Source organism: Drosophila navojoa, chromosome 4 (genome assembly GCF_054131105.1).
Source record: "Drosophila navojoa isolate 15081-1374.11 chromosome 4, UAZ_NAV_1.0, whole genome shotgun sequence".
In the NCBI taxonomy this organism is placed as follows: domain Eukaryota; kingdom Metazoa; phylum Arthropoda; class Insecta; order Diptera; family Drosophilidae; genus Drosophila; species Drosophila navojoa.
The window spans coordinates 8,605,451-8,629,309 of NC_142892.1; the positions used below are offsets into that span (position 1 = coordinate 8,605,451).

Below are 23,859 nucleotides of genomic sequence, written 5' to 3' on the forward strand. Positions count from 1 at the left end.
AGCGGAGAGCGGTCTTCTGAGCGCGAGTTTCCTCTCCTTGTTTTCATCCTGCACTTGACTTAATTGTGGCATAAATATGCATGATAGTGAGGAATGTAAAGCGGGAGAAATATAAAACCAATGGCGGTCAGCAGTTGAAGTTAACTTAGCGCTCAGCACGTACGCTCACATTGATAAAAAACACAAGCTGATAAGCCAAACAAATGGGAGCGGAAATATAAGTTAAAAGCGCACATCACAACAGAAATTAGTTGCAAGCAAACCGCCCAGTAAAACAGACGTTCGGGAATCGCCAAGTGCTTAAATTAGAAGGACGCCTGCAAATGAATGAATGAACGTGCGAACACGACGCGACAAGTGCACGAAACGAGTTACGATAACACAACATAAAATTGAAGAAGCGCTCGGTCAAGCGAGAGAGAGAGAGAGAGAGGTCAGCGATCTTTAAACAGCTCCAAGCTCCATCATCATTAGTAGCAACAAAATCAGCATCAGCGCATGTCTGGTGCGTGTGTGTTTTAAACAAAACAATAATACATTCGGTTTCAAGGGTAGCGCAGAAGCGACGTGTGTGTATTAGCCAGCTAGCCAAGTGATTCAGTCAGCTAGTCAGCCAAGTAATTAACGTGTACTGAGGTGAGTGCCAAACAAACACACACACACGTTGGCAAGCACCGTTAACCAGAACTCTTTACATCTCTCTGTATGTGAGTGCGTAGAGAATTTTGGTGACGTCAATAAGAATTTCGCTTAGCTTAACCCAATTTTCACTTTCCAGAGATCCAAAGCAGCAGTCGTAAGTAGAAGGTTGCAGCGTACCGTTCGAAAAATATGGCACCACCCACTGTCTTAGTCACTGGCGGTGCGGGCTACATCGGGTCGCACACAGTGCTGGAAATGTTGAATGCTGGCTACAATGTCATATGCGTGGATAATCTTTGCAATGCGTATAGTGGCGGAGCGTCCAAGCTGCCAGAGGCCTTGAGTCGTGTACAAGAGATAACCGGCAAGAAGATTCACTTCTATCGCGTGGACATCACAGATCGCGAGCAAGTGCGATCGGTGTTCCAAGAGGTAAGTTCAACCAGAGCCCAGTGGCACGTCAGCAAATTGACAAAATGTGCTTGATTGCTGGATATATGTGGCACTTTTCTGTACGCAAACACTCGATCTTTCTTATCATAATTGCTGACGCTATCAGCTTTCAACTGTTGTTTACGCAGCTGCCGCATACTTCTGACGCGCCCTCGCCAACGAGCGCATTGTCGTGACCTCGGTCACATAACTCGCTGCGCTGGCAACGACGTCAATATTGACGTTGCAATAGATGCATCTATTATCTAAACACAACTGTTATTGTTTGCTAAACATTAGCTACTTGTTATATTTGTAGCACAAGATCGACATGGTTGCCCACTTTGCGGCACTAAAGGCTGTGGGCGAATCCTGCCGCATTCCTCTGCAATACTACCACAACAACATGACGGGCACCAATGTCCTGCTGGAGGCCATGGCTGACAACAATGTGTTTAAATTCGTGTACAGCTCGAGCGCTACCGTCTACGGCGAACCTAAGTTCTTACCGGTTACTGAGGAGCACCCAACGGGGAATTGCACATCCCCTTATGGAAAGACCAAATATTTCACAGAGGAGATACTTAAGGACCTGTGCAAATCAGACAAGGTGTGTCCAATCTTTACCTTACGAGTTCCACTGTGACACTAATCATTTTAATTTTGAATTGACAGCGTTGGGCCGTTGTTTCGTTGCGCTACTTCAATCCCGTGGGCGCACACATAAGCGGTCGCATTGGTGAAGATCCCAATGGTGAGCCCAATAATCTGATGCCCTATATTGCCCAGGTGGCTGTGGGTCGTCGTCCAAAGCTTAGCGTCTATGGCAGCGATTTTCCCACCAAGGACGGCACTGGTGTGCGTGACTACATACACATTGTTGATCTGGCTGAAGGTCATGTGAAGGCCTTAGACAAGCTGCGCAACATTGCTGAAACGGGATTCTTTGCGTACAATCTGGGCACTGGCGTTGGCTGCTCTGTGCTGGAGCTGGTGCATGCTTTCGAACGTGCTTCCGGCCAGAAGGTGACCTACGAGCTAGTCGATCGGCGTTCAGGCGACGTGGCCACATGCTACGCAGATGCCAAATTAGCTGAACAAGCTCTGGGCTGGAAGGCGACGCGTGGCATTGACAAAATGTGCGAGGACACTTGGCGCTGGCAGAGTCAGAATCCCAATGGCTATGCCCAGAAGTAGTTTTTGTTAGCGTGTTTCATATCGATGTGTTCTTGCCCCCGCTGCGTGGCAAGTCGCTCTGTCCGCGTGCCACGTTCTCTCTGCTGTTCTGTTATGTTATCTACAAGTTCCTCGACCGCTCCTGTAACTTCAAATATTTGTAATTATTCTAATTAGCAAAATGCTTGCGTACGATTAGTTGTTTATGATTTGTTTTGTCAAATTTTAAGTGCAAAATGTTACAAAATTAAATAAACTAATATGTGTCTCTGTGCACGTAAACCCAAAGTAACTTTTATGAAAATCAACAATGTGCACCTAATGGCATTTTATAATGACTCGTTATCTTCATTCGTAATGCGAGTTTCAAGGTCAAATGTAAAAACAGGGTTTTGTTTTTTAGAGGCGAACATTTATTCAATGCAATTAAACATTTAAAAACGGATTTTAAAAATACTTAATAAATGTGTATTTATACATATTTATAAAAAAAACACACCTGCACAAATAACGGCATTTATCACAATTATGAAATAATTAGTTTTCGAGAACTATGCGTTTTGTTTTTGGAATGCTGCTGATTGTTTTCGAGCTGTTGCTTGTTGCTTGCATACATACGTCTGTATGTATGAATATATCTGGATTGATGTATAAAAGTAGAAAATTGTTTATATTTACGAGTATGGTTCCCTATTCAATATGTGGGTGAGAATTTAGATGACAACTTTACTTTATACACTTGAACTTAGGCCTAGAAATCGGCCCCTCGTTGAACCTGGGATATGGCTTATGTGTTTTCTATATTGTTTGTAGCATGTGACATTTCTGTTTTGGCAATTTCTTTACACGGTTTCTTGGCAATCGTATAACAACCTAATATGGTGATTTTTTATCTATCAACTTAAACCGAGACAAGGAAAATCAATTTAACAAAAAGCTTTTCTACGTGCTACATTCACATATGCATCTAAACGTTTTGTTATATATATGGCTCTATATATATATATATATATATATATATATATATATAGGTGCGCGCGATATGCATAATGTTAAAGTTAAATAAGTATGTCTGCTTAAATATATATAAGTATTTAAGTAGTTTTCAAGAGAGCGCTCGTTAGAGATCCGTATCAATGAGAGGCAGTGAAGTACTAGATAGTAGATGTCTTAAGTTTGGATACCAGCCCATTAAATTATGTGGATGTGACGCCCTTGCGTGCCACCAGCATGTTAAGTATGGGGTTCTTCCTTATATAGCTAACTGCCTTTTTATGGGTGACCATTGTGAAGTCGTAGCCGTTGCATTGCAGTATTTTGTCATGTATGCGTAGACCGGCCCGTGCAGCTGGGCTACCTTCGTGCACCTCTGTCACGTAGATGCCCTGCATAAATGTACATGTATTAGATTTAATTCGGAAATATATAAAATAGATAATTCATACATAGTCTGTGTACCCTTGCGGACTTTTCTTGTAGTCTTGATCTATACCACCACCAATTTTAAAGCCACACTTCAGTATCTCTCTGCCTTCCTGGTCGTAATCCTTTTCCTTATGCAGCGTTATGGGTATCTAATAAGAATCCGGAATTATAATAACCGAACAATGTGAAAGTTTGTTTATGATTAATTTCTACAAAACGCGACCTAATTTCATGTACACGATTCACACACATACACATCTATGTGTATACAGGAAGAACGCTATTTCTATATGTCAATGTGTGCGTGTGTGTATCTCACTATTAAAACTCACGCTTAAACATTCCATAGCCGTTCCGGCCTGATGCTGAAATGCCATTTTCGCCATTTTGCTGCAGTTTTAATAAATACTCGGATCAATGAAAACGAAAAATGAATCTTTATTATTGTTCAGCTTAAAAGAGAAAAGTCGCTGTCGTCGCGTACAAACACAAACTGCCTATTCTCTACTGCATCACAAATAGGCAGTGTTGGTAAAGACCGAAATCAATCTCTATTTTCTTTTTGTAATTTTAAACCCATTTAAATAAATAAACAAGTGTTTAGAATTAATTTAATACATTTATTTAAATTTAGGAACGCCGCATAGCTAACATCGTATTAATTTCCCATATTATTATACGCGTCCTATCAATAATCTCTCGTAATTGACGATTTTTTAGTTTTACAGTTTCGATTAGTTCCTGGTTCTCCTGCAGCACTTTGCGATATTCATCACATTGCGATGGCTCTATGCGGGGATCCGGCTCATCCTTGTAGGGTATTAAGGTTTCGACGTTCATGTAGTCCATGCCGGCATCATTGCATTTCTCATAGATGATGCGCACACGTTTGAAAAGCAATCGGATAGTACGAAAATACTCTTGAACCTTTTTCTCAGTATTGTTGTCTCTATGCGAAGTAGGTTGTATGTTCTTTAGAGCTGAGAAAACCTCTTGGAAGCGCGAAGCAATGTCTTGCACTGTCTCCTGGCCCAGCCGCGACAGTTGGACAATGTTGATTTCTTTATGGGGATTTGGTTGAGAAATTGCCAACATATTGTTTCCACCACCTCCGCCGGCTGCACCTGTACCTGGATTGTGTTGTTGTTGCTGTGGTATATTGGGTTGTTGTTGCTGTGGGCCAACACCACCACCACCACCCATTCCCACTCCTTGCTGTGGACCCATCATCTGCTGCTGCATTACATTTGATTGCTGTTGCGGCATATTTGACATTGGAACGCCAACGCCACCCTGCATCATTTGATGCTGCTGCTGCATCTGGTGTTGCGGGGACATTCCCATGCCTTGCATTAAACCAGCTGGTCCATTTCCGGGGCCAGCATTCGGATTCATTTGCATTCCACCTGGTCCGCTGGGTCCGCCGCCTCCCATCATTTGGTTCATTTGGTGCTGTTGTTGTTGTTGCGGCGACATATGCATACCACCACCTCCTTGCATAAATCCACCCATAGGCATCATATTCGGTCCGCCTCCACCAGATGCACCTTGGTTCAACTGATTTTGTCCATATTTCCACATTTTAACAGCAACTAAAGTAAAAACCCGGTTACAAATACCAAATATAGGCCGCTATTTTTCAACACTAATCGTGAAAGAGTTGCCACACGTGGAAATATCGATTAACAACAGCTCGAGTGGATATCGACTTTTTGTGTTTGTCGCAGATATTTATCGGCCAGGTTGAATCTGATTCTAAAGGAATTTAAATTGTTGGCTTATTGATATTGGCAACGAGCAGCGATGGCACGCGATGAAGACAATGGATTTGCTGACTGGGTAAATAAGGCAAAATAAACGAAATGAGAAATAGTAATGTATGTCACTTTCACAGGGCGGCTACTTTGAAGCAAAAAAAGCAAAGCTTGAGGAGCAATTCACGGCAGCCAGCGCTCCATTTCGCAAGTCTAATCTTTTTAATGGCATTTCAATATTTGTAAATGGGAAAGTCAGTCCATCAGCTGATGAGCTCAAGCGCATTATGATGGTATATGGTGGGACATTTCATCACTATAAAAAATCGGAGACGAGTTTTGTCATAGCGTCTAATTTACCGGATGTTAAAGTTCGTGAAATGGACACCAACCGAATAATAAGGGCCCAATGGGTCGTCGATTGTGTTGAACAGATGCGCATTTTGGACTATAAGCCGTACCTGTTGTATACCAATCAGAAAACAACACAACCGTGCCTAAATTTTTTCAAAGGGATGAACAATGATTCCAATGTGTCGGAGGAAGCGGGATCATTGGAGAATACACTTGGTGGCAAACTCAAAGAGCTACAGCAGGTTGTGTCTGTCACTTCGCCAGACAAAAAATCAATTACGAATGCAAATGTGTCCACTACAACAAATACTACCAGCAACAGTGCTCGTACTGCCGTCGATCCGGCATTCCTGGGCGAGTTCTATAAAAACTCGCGTTTGCATCATATTGCGACGCTTGGCTCCGGTTTCAAGCAATATATCTGCGAACTGCGACAGGCCCATGGCAACAAACCGTTCGCTAAACGGGACGAACTGCGTAAACAACTAAGTGAAAATCAGCAAATCATTCCTCAACCGAAAACACCCAAGCGTTATGTGATGCACATTGATATGGATTGTTTTTTCGTGTCTGTGGGATTGCGCAAACATCCAGAGCTGCGAGGCAAGCCGATCGCTGTAACACACTCCAAAGGCGGCAGTGCAGCTACAGATGTACCTGTTCATCCTCAAGCAGATCGCAAGGTGGAACAGGATCTGTTTGCCCAACGTTTCGAGCATCGGCAGCACGACAGCGTTCGTGCGGACAAGGTGCGCTATGGCTTTGATAAGAAGATGTCGCTATCGGAAATCGCATCCTGCAGCTACGAGGCGCGCGAAAAGGGCATCAAGAATGGCATGTTTGTTGGTCAGGCACTCAAGCTGTGCCCCGACCTGAAAACCATTCCCTACGACTTTGAGGGCTATCGTGAGGTAGTAGTTTAAGATGCCTTTAAAGATTCATTGTACTGATCTATTTCATTACCAGGTCGCCTTCGCCCTGTATAATACTGTAGCCCAGTACACGCTGAACATCGAAGCTGTTAGCTGTGATGAAATGTTTGTTGACCTCACAGACTTGCTGCAGGAACTGCAAGTCGATGTTATGACTTTTGTTACATATCTACGCGAGGAAGTGCGCAAAATAACTGGCTGCCCTTGCTCTGCGGGCGTGGGCGAGAATAAGTATACTTAAACTGAAAAACTCACTCAAGTATTTGATAATTAATATTTGTATACATTGACAGACTTTTAGCTCGCATGGCTACCAAGTTGGCCAAGCCGAATGGAGAGCATCTGCTAGATCCTGATGATGCTGCCGAGTATATGGCCAGCTTTGTACTGGACACTTTGCCCGGTGTGGGTAACAGCATGACCTACAAACTCAATCAGGCGGGCTTTAAGACTTGCGGCGATGTTCAATTGAGTTCACTGGCGCGTCTAGAAATGCTGCTGGGCAAAAAGATGGCACTAACATTGCACCAGAACTGTCACGGCATTGATCATCGTCCCTTAGTCTACGAACAAGTGAGACTTAAATGCAAACAACCTCTGACTAGTTAAAAAAAAAAAAAAGAGATTTTATTTTAGCAACGCAAGTCTGTGTCGGCTGAGGTCAACTATGGCATACGTTTTACCAAGTTCGAGGAGCTAGAGAAATTTTTGCAACAGCTAAGCGTCGAGGTGCACAATCGTTTGATGGAGATCAAGCGTAAAGCTAAATCGATTACGTTGAAGCTGATGGTGCGCGCTGCCGAGGCGCCTGTTGAAACATCCAAGTTTATGGGACATGGCGTCTGCGATAATCAGACAAAATCTTATCTGCTCAAGGAAAGCACTAACGATGTAGATGTTATTACCTTCCACGTGCTAAAGCTTATGAAGGAGTCCGGCATTCCACCACAAGAACTGCGTGGAATTGGCATTCATTTAAACAGACTGGAGGATGCTACCGAAATAAAAAAGGAGAATGTCATCAAGAACATGTTTTCTAAGTTATCTGAAAAGAAACAGGGTAAGCCATTACCTTATGTCATTTGTGCTCATATTGATATTGTTTGTCAATCTAGAAAAATTGCCTAACGTATCAGAATCAAGTACGGCTCCAGTGGTGAATAAAGAGAAGCCGATCGGTGTGAATGTTCTCAACATGTTAAAGAATGCTGCAACAAACAAGAACTCAAATGATTCTATCGAATTACCAAAAACTCGTAATGAAAGCGTAAAAATTGTGCAAAAAAATGCAGAAACACGTAAGCAGACAGTAGATAAAAAACCAAAGCCACCCGAAGTAAATGTCTTAAGCATGCTGAAGAGTGCCGCTACATCGAAGAAGTCAACGGGCTTTCAGACCGTTCCTATAGGAGAGTCAATAATATCCAATGGTGGTGCTGTGCCAGCAGTTTCGCAGTTCGATGCAGATGTTCTGGCTCAGCTGCCGGAAGAGATACGGCGTGACATACTCTGTTATCCGGAGGAATATTTGCGTATGTCCACGGGAGAGATGCGTGACGCAAAGGGCGACCAAATCGACAAGCATAAGCAACGGACCAATAAGAAAAGGAAATCACGCTCACACTCGAGCTCACGCACACCATCGCCTCCACCGTGGCCGTCCTCGATGCGTACTGCACGCTCCAATGCAAGTTTATTAAATGAAAGCGATTTAAGGCCTTCAACTTCAAGTGCGGCGCTGGCCAAGCAGAAGGCGCGCGCTTGTCGTGCTGACCAAATTGTGGCTGATTACGTACAGGAGCTGCCGCAGCATATGCATCCCGCCATCATGCAGTTCCTTGCATCCAATAATACACTACTGAAAGCTCCACCCACCCCGCCTGCTACTGCAAAAGCGGAATCTGCGAACGAGTTGAATGTATTTTTACATCCCGATTATAAAAGTATGCTAGCCACCTGGGTGTCTTCGGAGGAGGTGCCCAAATCTGCTGATGTTGACCTTATGTACATCAACATTAGTTCTCTGGTGGAAGAGAGCCAAATGGAGAAAGTTTACGAGGTTATGAAGTACTTGTGCCGTCTCATTAAGGCCAAACGCGCCAGCAGCTGTGAATGGCACATGGCTTACAATGAGATCGAGTCGAACGTCCAGGAGAAAGTGCACGAGTCGATGGATTGTCACATCTACTTCACAGAGGCAATCGATTGCTACAAGTGTGCCTAAGTGGGGAATGACCCAAAGTACAAATGTTCCTTAGCTGTGGTATTGAGTGCGCCACTTAAGTTAAATAATCGACTTGTTAACAAAGTATTATTGATGTTTTTATTTTTTTAAGTATACTGAATATATATATATATGTTTGTAAAGCATGACTAAACCAAAAGCTGTTAGCGCCAGTTGCTTTTATTGCTAGCCCGTAAATTTATTTATAAATCTCTCAAGTCCGAAGAGCGGTAATTAATGTCGTAAAAGCAGCAAGCGGTAATAATCGGACAATGGCGACGATGGCGTTGATAACTTAACTATACAAAAGGGCGGCTTGGCAGTCGGCTGAGTCTGAGCCGGCTAAAGACAAATAGGCCAGGCCAACACCTGGCGGAACTGGCAAGTCATAATTTGCACTTTAATGAAAGCGTCGTCGAACAGGTAGAGTCACTGCAGTTAATCGCCAACGACTGCCGCCAGCAGCAGTAGCAGCAGCAGCGGCCGCGGCAGCAATATGTAATTGATTCGCATGCCTGAGACCAGCCTCGAATCTCAATCCCAGCTCCAAGCTCCAAGCTCCAGCCCCGCTTGACAAACTATAACAATTATAGAGCCAGTGCTAGTGCCAGCAGCAACCCCACACAGATGCATCACAGATTGAGTACGGCGGCAGCCGCAGCAGCAGCAGCAGCAGCTGTTGTTGCCTTTTTGCCACTGACAGTGGTAATTAAAAATAGTCAAGCTGCATTTCTTGCGCCGCATCCGGTTGAGTTGCTTCTCTGTGGGCTGGGCTGGGCCAGTTTCCCCTGGATTTACATGAGCTGCGCTTTGTCTGATTTAATTATGTGCGCAAAAGGCGTCGTTGTTTCATAAATTTTATGCATCCTGTCGCCGTTTCCACACACAGCGCCGACTCCCAGCCACAGCAACAGCCTCGAACAGTAGCCGGTCTCTTGTCTGGTTTTACACGCATAAATATGATCTTGCCTCAGCCAGCAAACCTGCAGCCAGATGCAAATGTTGTCAAGTTTTGATAGACTTGTTGGCAGCGCCAAACAGTTGCCAACATGATTTGTCAACGATGCCGATGCCGATGCCGCGGATGTACGCATGCGGCTAATCGAATCGAACCAAGTTTCCTGTGCAACTTGTAATAGATAGCAAAGAGAGTTTATCTACATTATTTTTTAACTAACACAGGAGTTTGTCAAAGTCGCAGGGAAAAGCGAATATGAAGTCATAAGTGATCAGGAGAGGCCAGTAAATGAATTAATTAGAGGGAGGAGAATGAGAGAGAAGTAAATAATTAAAGACAAACATAATTAAGCAGACAGAAAGAGAGATAGAGAGGGAGGAAGATTCAGTAAATGTGCCCTAGGCACAAGTAATCGAAAAGTATTAGATTGTAGACATTCACATACATATTTAATATATGCAACACTTCCTATACTTGACACATAAAGTGTTATTTATCTTATATACGGGGGTTTCCCTTTCTAATCGGCCCATTCGCAAGCCTTTAACTAAATCAATTCAATTGCTTCTGTGCAGATTCGCTTTGCTTAGCTTTTCCCACGATGCGCTGACTAACAGTAGCTGGAAAAGCCGCTGGAAACTGTCAACCCAATCAGACGTGGCACTCGTTCCGACAAGATCACTGCCAAACAGCCTGGGCAAGGCTTGGCCAACATGTAAATATGCATAAGGCACAGTCAGCAGCAGCAACAGCAGCAGCAGCAACAATAAGCAGCGGGATTGAAGCAACAACATCAGCCTGAGCATGTTGATAATGGGAGGCTGTCTTGGCAGACTTGGCTACCAAATAAGCTGAACGACAACAAAATGCAACATAGAACAGCATACGTATAAAGTTTGGCAAGATGTTTCAGATTTTGCCGCCAATGTTGCAGTTGTGCTGTTGTTGTTGTTGCTGCTGTTGCTATTGCAGTTGCGTCTATGTAAAACTTCTAGCCAATTAACTTGGCGACCGGTGTGCCGGCAGACGAAGCCAAAGTCGAATGCTGCCGCTGCCGGTGCCGGTGCCTTATGATTAGAATCGTCGACAGCAGGCCGCCAAACGGGCACGGCAGCAGCAGCAACAGCAGCAGCAGCAGCAGCAGTCGTCGCGGCAACAGCAACAACTAACCAAAGCTAATGAACCATGTTGCCGCTGATGAACCCGAGCTGATTAATGATGCCTGCCTGGCTGGCTGGCTAGCTGGCGAGCTGACTATCTGGCTGGCTGGTTGGCTGTCTGGTTGGCAAGGGAACTTGCATACAACTGTGCAATTGGAGGTTTGAAGCTGCAACTGGTCCCCGAGGGCAGCTAACAACTTAACTAGCTTGGATGGTGGGCTTAGGGTTGTGGCCGAAATGCAAGCAAAAACAAAAAAACAAAAACAAAATAAGAATAAAAGCAGCAGCAGAAGCAACAGCAACTACAATTTTTGGGCAGCAGAAGAAGCTGACAACAGTTGCCCATTGGCCAAACAAAGGCTCTGCGCAGGCGCACCTGAGAATGTTGATAGCCCCCATGGAGCCCAAGGCCCACAGAGTCCAACTCCAACCCCGACTCCAGCTCAAAAACGCTGAAAAGCTAAAATGCTGACGCTCTCAAGTCCAAGTGCAAGCCGTTTTTTATGCCACTCAAGCGACGACAAGGCGACCAAAACAAGCCTGAACTCTGAGCAACTGGCAACTAGGGCTTATAGCTGTTGCTGCTGCTATTGCTGTTGTTGTTTTTGTTACTGTTGCTGTTGTTGTTGGGGCTCGTTTGCGGGCCCTTTATCACATGCGCACATCATTTACTGGACGCAGCCGCGCGCACTTTAGCAATTGTGCCTTTTAAAGTGTTTGCGTCGTGACAAAATCAATGTTGCTGCCCCAATGTTGTTGCAGTTGCTGTTGCTGTTGTTGTTGTTGTTGTTGTTGTTGTTGCCGTTGCAGTGCCTGACAGCCGCTTGGACAGTGATTCATGGTTTATTAAGCGCATTATGCCGCAGGACACTTTGAAGTTGCCACAGCAACTGGCAACTGGCAACTGGCGGCAGACTGTGGCAGCAACTGGCAACAGTTGCTGTTGCACGTGGTTGTAGCCCTTTTGTTGCCTTTGGCATTGGCAATGAACACTTGGCAGCAGGTCTAGAGCGCAGATCTCTTCACGTTTTGTGACCGCCTCTTCACTTCAGCAATTGATTACTTAACATGTTTTATGCGTACGGCAAGTTATGTGGCGACTGGCGCGTTAATTTGTGCCCGCTGCTGGCCTTGGCTGCTGCTGCTGCTGCTGCTGTTGCTCTATCCTCTTAGACTTTTGCCTTTCTGCTGCATGGCAGCCAAACAAATTGCTGCTCGGCAGGCGCTGGGCCGTAAATCAGCGCACCAGTCAAAACACATCAACATCAGCATCGACAGCCGCATCGACAGCAGCAACAGCAACAACAAACCCATCAACAGCTTCCCAGACTAGACAAACAACAGCAGCAACACCCACATAAGGCACCTTCCAAATGGGCGTGCCGAACGCGCCTCCACAGTCTGCCAACGTTTGCATGTGCAATCGGAATTAATTATTAGCAAATGCGGCGTACAGCTAACAAATTCTCGCATATATGTATGCTTATATCCACATCCGAAATCTGAGTGTGCATGAGAATGAGATGAATTGCCAGTCGGAGATGCAGGCGCGCGATAAAAAACGCGCCGAAAACGCGTCGGCTTGTTGCTTGCCTGCTCGTTGATTTATGCAATATAAACTGTGGCCCATACCCAGTGGGGCAGTGTGATGGGGTGTGATGGACTTGTGTTGGTTGAGAATTTATACATAACAATGCAATAATGCTGACTTTACTTATATGAACTGATATGATCAAGTTTGCTATGCAAATCGGAACAATTCCATATATACTTAAGAGGAAGGAATATTCTGCCACAAAATAATTGCTAGGGTAGAGAATTCATGGTGAACATCGTTTACAGGGCATCTTCTCGCACATCAGCAACAACTTCAGTTTGCAATTGCATTACGTATGCCGAAAATATGCAAATTGGCAATTTGAAGTGTGAACGCCGCCAGTGGCAACAGCAGCAACAGCAGCAACAACCAGCAACAACAACATCAGTTGCAACAACAGCAACTACAACAGTTGCAGCAACAGCAGCAGCAACTTTCTGTGAATTATGCCAAAGAATTGGCGTCGGAGTCGACGTAGCTGCACTTGTCATTAGAATGCAATCGAAGCGTCAGAAATAAATTACAAAACCGTGTAAAGTGCAAACTGGACGCACAGTTTTGTATTTACCTTTATTTTGCCTATTTTATTTCTGTATTTATTTATTTTTTGACGTTTCGCTGGGGCACTGTAATCGCATTTATGGCCACATAAATCTTGGCTAAAATTTGCCGTTGCCTAACAAAGTTGTCGTTGTTGTTGCCGCCGCTGCTGCTGCTGCTGCTGCTGCTGTTGTTGTTGTTGTTGTTGTGCCTGGCATTGGCTAAATGTATTTATAAAAAGTGTTATTTTTGTTGTTGTTGTTTATCAATTGAGCCGCTCTTGGAGCGAAACTGGTCCAGCTTTGATTTATTTGCGTGCTCTGCGACGTCCGACTCTGGGCCGCGATAACACAGCGCGCTTTCACGCATTTTTAATGCCTCCACTGTGAGTCGCTTATGGGCTGTAATTTGGTATCCAGTATCCAGTGCTCGATCTGCAGATATCTTTGTATGTATGTCGTGTGCGAGAGTGCTGCTTGTAATTGAATCAGAAATATGCTAAGCATGCCCAACAGACACGCCTCACCTGGCCAAAGGTGGGCGTCTGTCATTGAGCAGCAGCAGCAGCAGCAGCAGCAGCCGCAACAGCAGCAGCAACAGCAGGTGACAGCTGGCAGGTGCAGGTCGCAATTCACAATTCGCAATTCGCATGATTTGTTAGTGCAAGGCGCTGGCTCCGTGTTAATCCGATCAAGATATCATGACACAAACATTCCCATTACATCAGCAGCCAGCTAACCAATCAGTTAAGCCTCATTATGCCTATGCCGCTGACATACCGAGCTCTTGTTATGCATAGAAGAGTGGAGAGCATATTTTAATGCAGCGGCATTATAATAGTTGCAGGGAGTAAAGAAGCAAAGGACTCTACAATAATTTATCATAAATTTATATAGAAATAGTTCAAAGACATACAACGACTGTCCGCTCACGACAGTTATCACTGTACACACATATGTATATATAAGTCGATAAGCTCCTTTAACATGTTTGCCTTAATTTCCATTTTCTTTTGCCCAACCCACCCTCTGTTGCTGCTGCTGCTGTTGCCGCTGCTGCTGTTGCTGCTGCACTTCACCCACTGACCGAGCATATCGAACGTCTATTTATACGCTATCTAATGCACAAGCCCATGCAAAATCCAATCACGGCAACATTTAGTCATTCCAAATGCTACATAAACTGACAGTCTATTTGTTTTATGTCAGGCCTTAGCTTCAGTTTTCAGTTTGGGGCTCAGCAGTTGCAGCTTAGTGGCTGTGATTGCAGGCAGCAGCAGCAGCAGCAGCAGCAGCAGGCAGGCAGGCAGGCAGCAACAGTTGCTGCCGTCGTTGACACGCCTGCAATTGCACTGATATGAATCACTGGACCCGGCGCAAGAGCCAAGCGAACGAGAATCGAGTGAGTAGCATTATCTAGATAAATAATTATTCAACTTAAATCGAAATCGTAATGAATTTTTCGTTATACGTTATTCGCAGATATATGTATGTATATATATATTTTCAGTTTTGCGGGAGTGTCAAACTGACGGCAATACGCGCTCATTGTCAGTGCTTCGTTAGCAATATCGTCGGCTGGATGTGGCCGGGACAGAGTCGAGAGCTGGCAACATGTTGCTGCCAGCGCATGTTGCTGCCTTAATTGGACAGCGATACAAATCGCAACTGCGACTGCGATTGTTGCTGCTGCTGCTGCAATTCCGACTGTTGCTGCTGCGACTGGGCAATGGGCCTCGGCCACGCCACGCCCAGCCAAAACACCTGCAACCGTTTACACGTCGACTCCAGTAAGAGCTGATGGCAATTTGTCAAATTTCGCCCGGCTGATCGCTGAGCTCACTTAACGCCCCGTCCGGCTAGCAATTATCCTTATTAGTCCCGACCATGGCATAAAACACATTTCTGGCCCAAAGGGCTAAGCGTACATGCACCAATTTTTGTTGCCCTTTTTTGTTTTGTTTTGTTTTTGGGGCAGCAGCGCTTTTAGCGCTTGTTTGCACTGATAAATGCGCAGCGACGGGCAACACCTCTAAATGTTCCACCAAAAGACCGAGCGCAACATAGCTAATTACATGGCCTCCGCTGACTCGCCGGGCCTTCCAGGAAGGCCAATTTCACACCAATTGAGCCAGTTGCTGCTGCTGCTGTTGCTGTTGTTGCCTGGCAAAATGTTCTTTTCTCTGGTGGCAGGGCCTATCATTAGCCACAGACATGGACATGTGCGAATCTGATTCAAAGTGTGCGCTCATCAATAGGAGTTCAGCCGCAATTATGGATCGCTCTGGCTGTCCAACTGTCCGGCTGTCTGTTCTCGTCTGCATTGTGCCGCATTTATGGCGCCGCATACGCCGGCAATTAAACAATCCACAACAGCAGCAACAACAACAACAACAATGTGACTTCTGGCCAAATTAAGAGTCTTGCCATAGTTGGTCAATGGAATCGAAACAAGTTGTAAGCGATAAGAACGTAGCCATTGTTCACATTGTTGCTGTTGCTGTTGCTGCTGTTGTTGCTGCTGATGCTGTTGTTGTTAGCATTGTTGTCGTTGACTTTGGCCGCGCTTTGTAATTATGGACATTATTGTTGGCCACTACACACATTTACATGCTGTAGCGCCCGCAGCTCGCTTAATAATCAAAGAGGCGGTGCCACATTCGCACAGCTACCGAAATAAAACCAACAGCAGCAACCGCAGCAGCAACAACAGCGCCAGCAACATGAGCAACAACAATGGCCAAACAAGATGTTTTACATTGAATATGTATATTAACAGATTATTAAGCAGCACCTGCTTAAAATTATAGCCAATTGGCATTGCTAACTGGTCCATCGGGCGGCTTTAAATAGGCTTTGACAGTTGTCAAGCAATGCGAATGCAAATGCGAAGGCAAACGCTGATTTATAAGCTGCTTACAGATCAAAGTTTAAGATATCGCCGTTGTCTATTGAATGAATATAGTTGTCAATGCATTTATAGCTATGAAATCGATGGGAGTCGGAGTCTTATACTGAAGCAAATTAGGAGTCTATGGATTAGTTGGGTATTACATGATATGCTGCTAGTGTCTAGGAATTTGTATCTCTTGCATCTCGTGTAGAAAAATAAATATAATTAAGTATCTACGCCTCAGTCTAGAGTTATCTCAATCTATGCTATTTTCATTTAGATCTAAACATATATTAACACATATTTAGTTAGATATTTGTATTAATTTGTCTACGTCCACAAATTTCAAGTTTCTAAAAATCCTGCGCTGCCAAATACTTTGGCTAAACTCTGGCAATAGCTTCAAGTTAGTAGTTGGCATATGTTAGTTGCCGTTGTCTATGAAGTCGGTGTTAGGTTCATTCCATGCGCCACACTGGCTATGCCATCATCAGTGATTTATGCGCCCAAACTAACAGCAGCAACAGGCAGCAGCAGCAGCAGCAGCAGCAGCAGCACCAACAGGCAACAGCAGCAGCAGCAACAGGCAGCAGCAGCAGCAACATTCAACAGTCAACAGCAACATCCAAGCACAATGCTTGGTGGTTGGCCCCGCAGCTAATTAATTTGCCATTTGTGTCCCATTAGCGTAATTGTCTGTCAGTTAAAACTCGCCATGTGCCCCCTTTGACTTTATAAACGGCCAACGGACTACGACGACGACGACGACGACGATGACAACGTGGCCAACTAGCCAACTTGACCAGCAGCCGGACAAGCGAGCAGCCAACCTTTGCTTGCATTTTATGTGTCAACCATTATTGTTGTTGTTGTTGTTGTTGCTGTAGCTGTTGCCGATAATTTGCATAGTATGCTAAAGAGTAGGTGACTTTTATGTGACGCGCCACGCATTTAATTTGAATTTGTTGGCAGTTGGCGCCTTTAAATGAGCTTGGGCGTGGCTGCGTCCCACCCAGCTATGCAATGGCATTTGAAATGGCGCCCATCAGTCTATGGAACACCTGCAGGCCTTAGCCCACTCCGCCCTCCATTCCCCCACTCTCCCACTGCCAACTGCCAACTGCCAACTGCCCATTGCCCATCCACTGCAGATTTGCCAGGCAACGCCATAAATGAGCCAAGGCAGAGCATTTTACGAGTAACTGCAGCTGCACAGCAATGTACGCCAAGGTATGAGGCTGGAATGGCCGCAGACAGGTGACGGGGTTGCGCGGAGTGGAGGCAGTAGGCTCTGTTTGCCTTATATGAAGCGAGCAAACGTTGTCGACGTTGTTGTCTGCGCATTTGGCTTAGATTGCTGGCGCAGATGTCGCCCGGAACGGGGAGACAGAGTAAGGCCGGCTCCTAGCCTGGTCGAAAACCCTTTTAGAGGAGGCAGGCAGGCAGCTGTTGCCGCCGGGAATGGGGCATGCAACAAGGCCCACGCACTTGTCTAGGCAGGCGAAGCCAAACAAAAGCCACTGCAAACTCAATTTGCGAGCCAATAGAAACAACAGCCACAACATTGTTGTGCGTGCGTGGGCGTTGAGCTGCAATCCCACTGTTGCGGTTGCAGTTGCAGTTGCAATTTTCTCCAGTTGTTGCCCCTGAGGAAAACTTCTAGCCGATTATATTCTCTTCAATCTTTGGTTCACCTGGTTATATAATTCCCATTCCATTGCAACGGCACTTAAACGTTTTACGTTATAATCTTTATGGCCTCGCCATGGGATCCAGCAACAGCAGCAGCAGCATCGTAATTTTCTCCAACAGCTCCAACTCCAGCTCCAGCTCCAACTCCAAGTTTAGCCCCCTGCTGCTGCGTTGGCCATCGACAGGCCGCTGCCCTTTGGCTCATTAAAGTTTCGCCTTTTTTGGGGCGCTATCTTATCATAAAAATGCAGTTGCTTCAACACCTGCAGCCACATCAAACACACATTTGCACTCTGATGCAATTTGGTGCCGCGACGGGGCACCACAAATTTCAATCAGCCATAATAAACTGTAAAATATTTTCGGCATTTTGGGTCATAAAAAGGAGATCGTAACATGAAATTCGAGAAGGCGAAATGCCCAGGCTTTTTTTCTGTTGGGCTGAGTGCTTCAAATCAAGGATTAAATGAGAATTTTGAAGGAAAGAGCTTAACATTTTTCGTAAAGATTAAAAAAATACGTAGGAAGTTGAATTATATGAGAAAAAAATGATGAAACTGCAGAAAAGAAATACAAATAATTACTCTTCACAACATTCAAATAAATCTTAATGCAAGTACTGGAAATACATATTTTTAGCAGACCTGTAAGGCAAGAAAATCAAAATTATGTTAATCTAGCTGGAATTTATAAATAATGTAAGACTTAACAGTAATGCAAATAATTTAATAGATTTTATATATAACAGCAAGCTGTTAAAAGCTATTCAATAACGCTGTCAACCTGCAAATAGAATTATGCTTATTAACAGCTGCAACATTTAGCAGTAATCTGTTAAAATCAGCTTCCTGCAATGTTAACTAATTTGAAAGTGCTAAAGCTCTGCTCTGGCTTCTGTTTTAAAACTTTAAATATGATTTTTGGCATAACTAATTTCAAGTGAATGTTAAGCAGCTTTGGCTGGCCACGAAATGCAATTAAGAAACTGTCTCAGACTTTGACATAACTTAGAGGCCGATTACCTTTCGGACTGCCACAAATCAACGCAACTGCCGCCTACGAGTGCTGTATTGAGGCTCGTTCGCTGCTTGCGCGGCTTTCGTCTCGGTCTGGACCACAGCAGGGTGTGGCGCCAGGGACAGTGCAGGACATGGCCATTCCACAATGGCCATTGCCAAGTGGAAGCGCATGCGCAGCGGGTTTTATGCATTTTAATGCCTGCTCCTCGAGCAAAGGCTGGACCCAGTTGGACCCTGTCGATCGTTGTTTATGTTGGTGTTATTTTCATTGCAAACAAATGATGAGGAACACGCAAACGCACTCAAAGCCCAACCATATCGACGCTGCGGACACGAATTGAAATCAAAATAACTTGGACAAAGGTAGATGGGGTCTTGGCAGACGACAGCAGAAGCAGCAGCAGCAGGAGGAGGCAACGACATAACATTAACTTGCCAGCTAAAATTTAGTGAAATTTATGCTTGATTTTTAGGTGGAAAAAGAAATGTATTTTACGATTCCAAATTTGAGAAACGCGAGAGCTGAGAACATTAAGAGAAGTGCTTATGTGCTCAACAGAAATAACCATTTCATAAACAAATAAGAATTTGATTTAACAGGAATTCTAGTTGAACCTCACAAGAGGTAAATGTAGACTTGATTTAGTGTTGCAATCTTATGGAATATAAAAACCGACTGTTCATTTTAAAGAGACAGGGTACTTACTAGCCTGGCACTCCCCATTGAAGTACCCCTAGTCGGATATACCCATAAGTATACCCTCTACTTTTTCAAGTGCTTTCTCGCACAGCTGGCAGAGCTTCTACTGTTTGGTGCAAGGTGCGAATCGAAGCTTAGAAAGAAGCAGCCTCTCGAGTTACGCATCGATCAGGCATGGCAGCTGCCTGATGGCTCAATCAGGTCGGGTTACTTGCTTACCTGATTGCCAACGAAATTATCCAAGAGCAAGCGAAGAAAGTCGCTTTGATATAAAAAAAAAATGCACTTTAGCTACGATCGACAAATTAGTTAAAGCGCAGGACGATGTGGCACAGGCCAATTAAAAACTCATTAGGCAGCAGGCCAGCCGATAGGAGGGACGGGGCGGTGCGGTAGGTAGGAGTATTCAGATGCTGCTTTAATTGCCGGTTCGCCATGACCAAAATATCCGGCGGGCAGCAAGCAACAAAATCACTTTCAGCACGTGCAGTGGCCCAAAATGATGGGCACTTGCATTAAACGAAATCGTTTAGCCAAGACTTAAGACGTGGCTTAACAGAGGGAGAGAGAAAGAGAGGGCAAAGGGAGGGGAGGTGCATCTGCGACTGACTGGCTGTGCAATTAAAGCGCCAACTGACTGCCGAGAGGCCGAGTCCATGTCCAAAATGTGTTCAATTTAAATTAACGATCAGCGCAAAATCACAAACGGCAGTCGGCTTTAGCATTGAACGAGAGCCCAGAGGGGCTACGTCGGGGCGGGGTAGGTAGCATCGACAACGTGATTGAGAGAAAGAGCGAGAGAGAGAGAGAGATTGGGGAGGGAGGTGAAACAGCAGCATGCAACATGCAACCGATTTCGAGAGTTTTTTACAGCTCCAGATGCGATGCAATTAAGCAAAAGTTTTATTTAAATTGCTGGCGTTCAACAAAAGTCCTGCTCAACCTAGCAGGAGGCGGGAGGCGGGGAACGTATGGCTGCCGGCTAGAGGGTTATCGTGGGGCTTACTGGTGAGGTCTCTGGGTTTGTGGCTCACATATGTTTGCTAATTTCTGCGTGCAATTCGAACATTAATTAAATGCAACATTTTAGCTATAAATTGTTTGCTTAATTGCCATTTAGGTGAGAGAGAGAGAGAGAGAGAGAGAGAGAGAGAGAGTGAGCAATAGACAGAGTGAGAGAGGGATAGGGAGGTGGGGACTGTCGGCATGTCGGCAATGCAAACAGTTGGCAAGTCATCCTCGGCCATAAATAAATTAAAAGTCCGCTGCAAAATGACAGCAACAACAGCAACAGCAACTGTTGCTGCTGCCAGCAAACGAGGACGAAGACAGCATCAATTCAGAACAAGAGCAACATCAGCTGCACCAACATCAGCAGCAGCAGCAGCAGCAGCAGCAGCAACTTCTTATATTATTAATGATGGCGGAAGCAAATGCGGCGCTTTTGATAATGTGTCCTTGTTGTTTGCCGGTTGTCCAAAATGTTGACGTTGTTTGGCAATGTCTATGCCATGACAAACGCAATGGCATTGGCATTGACAGTGTTGCAGCTGCAACAGCAACATTAGCATTGGATGCTGCTGCTGCTGCTGATGCTGATGCTGTGGCAGCTGTGGCGCCGCATAACTTGGCACCAAGCTGGCAAATCGCTTTACCAAATAGAGCTCCACAACCAAAACCGAAAACCAAGTCGTGGACATGCAGATCAGTGTAGCTCTCTGTAAGACAAAACTGCAATTGTTGCTGTTGCAGTTGCTGTTGCTGTTGCTCTGTGCTGCTTGTTGTTGCAGCTCCAATTCTTTGTTGCATGTTGTTCAATTTCAATGGCGCCAAATGTGCGCCGTGGGCCGCCAACTCCGTCGCAGCAGACGCAACAAAATCCTTGGCTTTGCCTGTTCAAAAATGTTTTGCCAGCCATTTAGGCCACAGGCCACTGGCAGCCAAGATACGAGTTATAGACAACCAGATAAAGCCAAATACTTCGACTGCTGCTGCAGCGTGACTCGACTCGAGACTTGAGGGCGTGCAACTCGAAGTGGCAGCACGGCCTAGGCAAAACGATACGCAACTACATTTGCTGCAACTCTAGCTGCCAGACAAACGAACAAACTATCAAAATGAATGCTGAGCTCAACTTGAGTTCCACAAAAGTATTTGCTGCAGTAAGCTACATTTAAATGGCAATTGATAGCTTAGCGACAAGCTTTGTATTACTGCATTGATAATCTATATGCATATTTAATCGCTTTGATTATACTTCTCAGATCAAGCTGCCATTTAAAAGCGCTTCAAATTCAAATAAATTTAACATTTATTGAATCTAACAGCAAACTGTTAACCTCAATAGTAAACTGTTAAGAGGTTTTGTTTGCTGTTTATAAAAGTCTAATGCAGGCTGTTAGCTTAACAGCAAACTGTTAAAATCGCTCTTCTCTATGTTAACTAACTTGCTTTTATCTTCATTTTTGTTGACTAATTGCTAATTTCGAATGAATGTCAGGCAACTGAGCTTGGTTACGAAATGCAATCAATTATTTACTAAATACATGCATGTATATTGAAATAAATTAAATAGATTAAAGATTGATTAGCCAAGCAACATTCTCGGCCTCGTTTATGCTTTAGTTATTAATTAACTTATGCAGCAATGTCTCACTGAAATCGGTTTAATGACTCAATTTCATTTAATTAAACATTTAAGCGGTAATTACATAAGCCATTTAGCACATTTATTGCGAGTCTTAGCTAAACTTCGGGCAGCTGCAATATGAGTAACTGTCTCGCTTTGGCTTTGGCTTTAGCTTTAGTTTTTCCATTGGCATTTGCTACATAATTAAAAGTCTAGATTCTAATTACTCCGTATGCCAGCAGCTGTAGCATTGCATTGTGCCAGTAGCCATTTAAAGGTGCATTCATTTATGCAAATGCCACAACAAATCTCAGAATCTCAGTCGCAGTGCCCAGGCTCCCAGTCTCAGGGTGTGCAAATGACAAACGACTTGAACTTGTGACTGTAGGCCAAAAAATATAGCAAGTAGAGAAGGCAATTCTGTGTGAATGTTGACTGTGGAATGCCCTTGCCGATGGAACTTGATGCATAAGAACTTTACCTGAAGACAACATTTTCTTATAGTTAATTGTTTATCTGCAATTTTAGATACATATTTAGATCTGAACTATATAACATTGATCCAAATTATATATGAACATATTTTTGGTTTATAATATACCAGTAAAGTCTCTGATTCAAGCAAAGTAGCCTAGGTTAGAGGAGCTAAAGTCAGGTCTTATACTTGTATATCAACTGATTTTAATCAACACAAATTAGTTAATACTTATAACTAAATGTCACATTAGTCATATCGTAGTCATATTACTCGCTTGTTAGTGTATTTAATATGAATTCGTAATTTTTTAATAAAGTTTGTCGTTTTGTCCGTTGGCCAACTCATAAATTCTGCGTCTTAAGTGCGTTGCGAATGTGTCTTGCTTATATGTCTATGTGTATGTGTATGTGTGTGTGTATCCATATGTATATAATTTACATACACACACGCTGCGAGGGGTCTGAAGGTGAACCGCACGCAGCGTCAAGTTTGTGCCTTAAGTCTTTCGTTACGTTTTGGCACTTTTGGGTGCGTGCGCATTTGCATTGCAATTTTTTAATTGATATTTAATTGCAGCCATGGCACACACAGACACACACACACATACATAATTATCTACTTTATGAGTACGTGTATAATTCTTTTTATTGATCTTAAAAGCGCGCAGCTGCACATGGTTTTATTATTTATTTTTGATTTGAAGCACAAGTTAACAAAACTATTTACGAGCGCCAACTGCAAATTGAAAAAGAAATTACACTAAAAAATGAAATTACATTTATAGTTCAATTTTATTATACGCTTTTACGGCACTTTTACGAGCAACATTTTTATAGCACATTTTAATAAAAAGGCACAAATATTTAAGCTCGATTCGAATATTATTGAGAAAAAGCCAGCTGCGCAGGCAAAGCCTCAAGAGCAGATGCTGCCAAGTGGCCCATCTCAAGTCCTTTTTTGCTATCCATTGTTCGGCTGTGTGTATGAATGTGTAATCCCTGCTGCCACTTGCTGCCAGCTCATCTAACACTTTTCAAGCTCAATTGAAGTTCTCACGTTCGCATTTGTTTGGCTAATTTGAATTGTTCCCGAAACAGGAAACGCATTCAAATCTCTTTTGTTCGTGTTTGCTTTTGTCAATAGATTTCTTATCTGTGTGTGCGTGTGTGTGTGTGTGTGGGAATGAAATAGCAAAATCAATGGCGTTGGCGACAGCTTCGACCAGCCAAGCAGCCACTCAGACGATAGACACACA

The 23,859-nt window shown here is 44.1% G+C and overlaps 4 protein-coding genes across 4 annotated transcripts; 2 read left to right on the forward strand and 2 right to left on the reverse strand.

The window, feature by feature from the left end:
- Window positions 1-10: 10 nt before the first annotated feature.
- Window positions 11-2,572, forward strand: Gale (UDP-galactose 4'-epimerase). Its single transcript, XM_018100780.3, has 5 exons — window positions 11-551; window positions 585-636; window positions 779-1,074; window positions 1,394-1,684; window positions 1,750-2,572. Exons 3-5 carry the CDS (start codon window positions 832-834, stop codon window positions 2,269-2,271), a joined length of 1,056 nt encoding a protein of 351 aa, XP_017956269.1. The 5' UTR covers window positions 11-551; window positions 585-636; window positions 779-831; the 3' UTR covers window positions 2,272-2,572.
- Window positions 2,573-3,252: 680 nt separating this feature from the next.
- Window positions 3,253-4,183, reverse strand: LOC108651259 (tax1-binding protein 3 homolog). The gene is made up of 3 exons (XM_018100793.3): window positions 4,008-4,183; window positions 3,696-3,824; window positions 3,253-3,635 (listed from the first exon to the last, which is right to left on the reverse strand). Exons 1-3 carry the CDS (start codon window positions 4,059-4,061, stop codon window positions 3,447-3,449), a joined length of 372 nt encoding a protein of 123 aa, XP_017956282.1. The 5' UTR covers window positions 4,062-4,183; the 3' UTR covers window positions 3,253-3,446.
- A 97-nt stretch (window positions 4,184-4,280) lies between these two features.
- On the reverse strand, window positions 4,281-5,345 carry MED30 (Mediator complex subunit 30). Its single transcript, XM_018100782.3, has one exon. It carries the CDS (start codon window positions 5,254-5,256, stop codon window positions 4,306-4,308), a length of 951 nt encoding a protein of 316 aa, XP_017956271.1. The 5' UTR covers window positions 5,257-5,345; the 3' UTR covers window positions 4,281-4,305.
- A 16-nt stretch (window positions 5,346-5,361) lies between these two features.
- On the forward strand, window positions 5,362-9,099 carry Rev1 (Rev1 DNA directed polymerase). The gene is made up of 6 exons (XM_018100751.3): window positions 5,362-5,514; window positions 5,570-6,694; window positions 6,750-6,946; window positions 7,009-7,288; window positions 7,352-7,775; window positions 7,831-9,099. Exons 1-6 carry the CDS (start codon window positions 5,479-5,481, stop codon window positions 8,937-8,939), a joined length of 3,171 nt encoding a protein of 1,056 aa, XP_017956240.1. The 5' UTR covers window positions 5,362-5,478; the 3' UTR covers window positions 8,940-9,099.
- The last annotated feature ends 14,760 nt before the right edge of the window (window positions 9,100-23,859 follow it).

What these genes read in the sequence shown, in the direction of transcription:
- Gale (XM_018100780.3), top strand. Translation starts at nt 832, where the DNA reads ATGGCACCACCCACTGTCTTAGTCACTGGCGGTGCGGGCTACATCGGG. An exon ending in TGCGATCGGTGTTCCAAGAG is followed by an intron (nt 1,075 to 1,393) that starts GTAAGTTCAACC and finishes TTATATTTGTAG; the next exon opens with CACAAGATCGACATGGTTGC. An exon ending in ACCTGTGCAAATCAGACAAG is followed by an intron (nt 1,685 to 1,749) that starts GTGTGTCCAATC and finishes TTGAATTGACAG; the next exon opens with CGTTGGGCCGTTGTTTCGTT.
- LOC108651259 (XM_018100793.3), bottom strand. Translation starts at nt 4,061, where the DNA reads ATGGCGAAAATGGCATTTCAGCATCAGGCCGGAACGGCTATGGAATGT. An exon ending in CGGCTATGGAATGTTTAAGC is followed by an intron (nt 3,825 to 4,007) that starts GTGAGTTTTAAT and finishes GATTCTTATTAG; the next exon opens with ATACCCATAACGCTGCATAA. An exon ending in CGCAAGGGTACACAGACTAT is followed by an intron (nt 3,636 to 3,695) that starts GTATGAATTATC and finishes ACATTTATGCAG; the next exon opens with GGCATCTACGTGACAGAGGT.
- MED30 (XM_018100782.3), bottom strand. Translation starts at nt 5,256, where the DNA reads ATGTGGAAATATGGACAAAATCAGTTGAACCAAGGTGCATCTGGTGGA.
- Rev1 (XM_018100751.3), top strand. Translation starts at nt 5,479, where the DNA reads ATGGCACGCGATGAAGACAATGGATTTGCTGACTGG. An exon ending in GCGGGCGTGGGCGAGAATAA is followed by an intron (nt 6,947 to 7,008) that starts GTATACTTAAAC and finishes ATACATTGACAG; the next exon opens with ACTTTTAGCTCGCATGGCTA. An exon ending in GTTATCTGAAAAGAAACAGG is followed by an intron (nt 7,776 to 7,830) that starts GTAAGCCATTAC and finishes TTGTCAATCTAG; the next exon opens with AAAAATTGCCTAACGTATCA.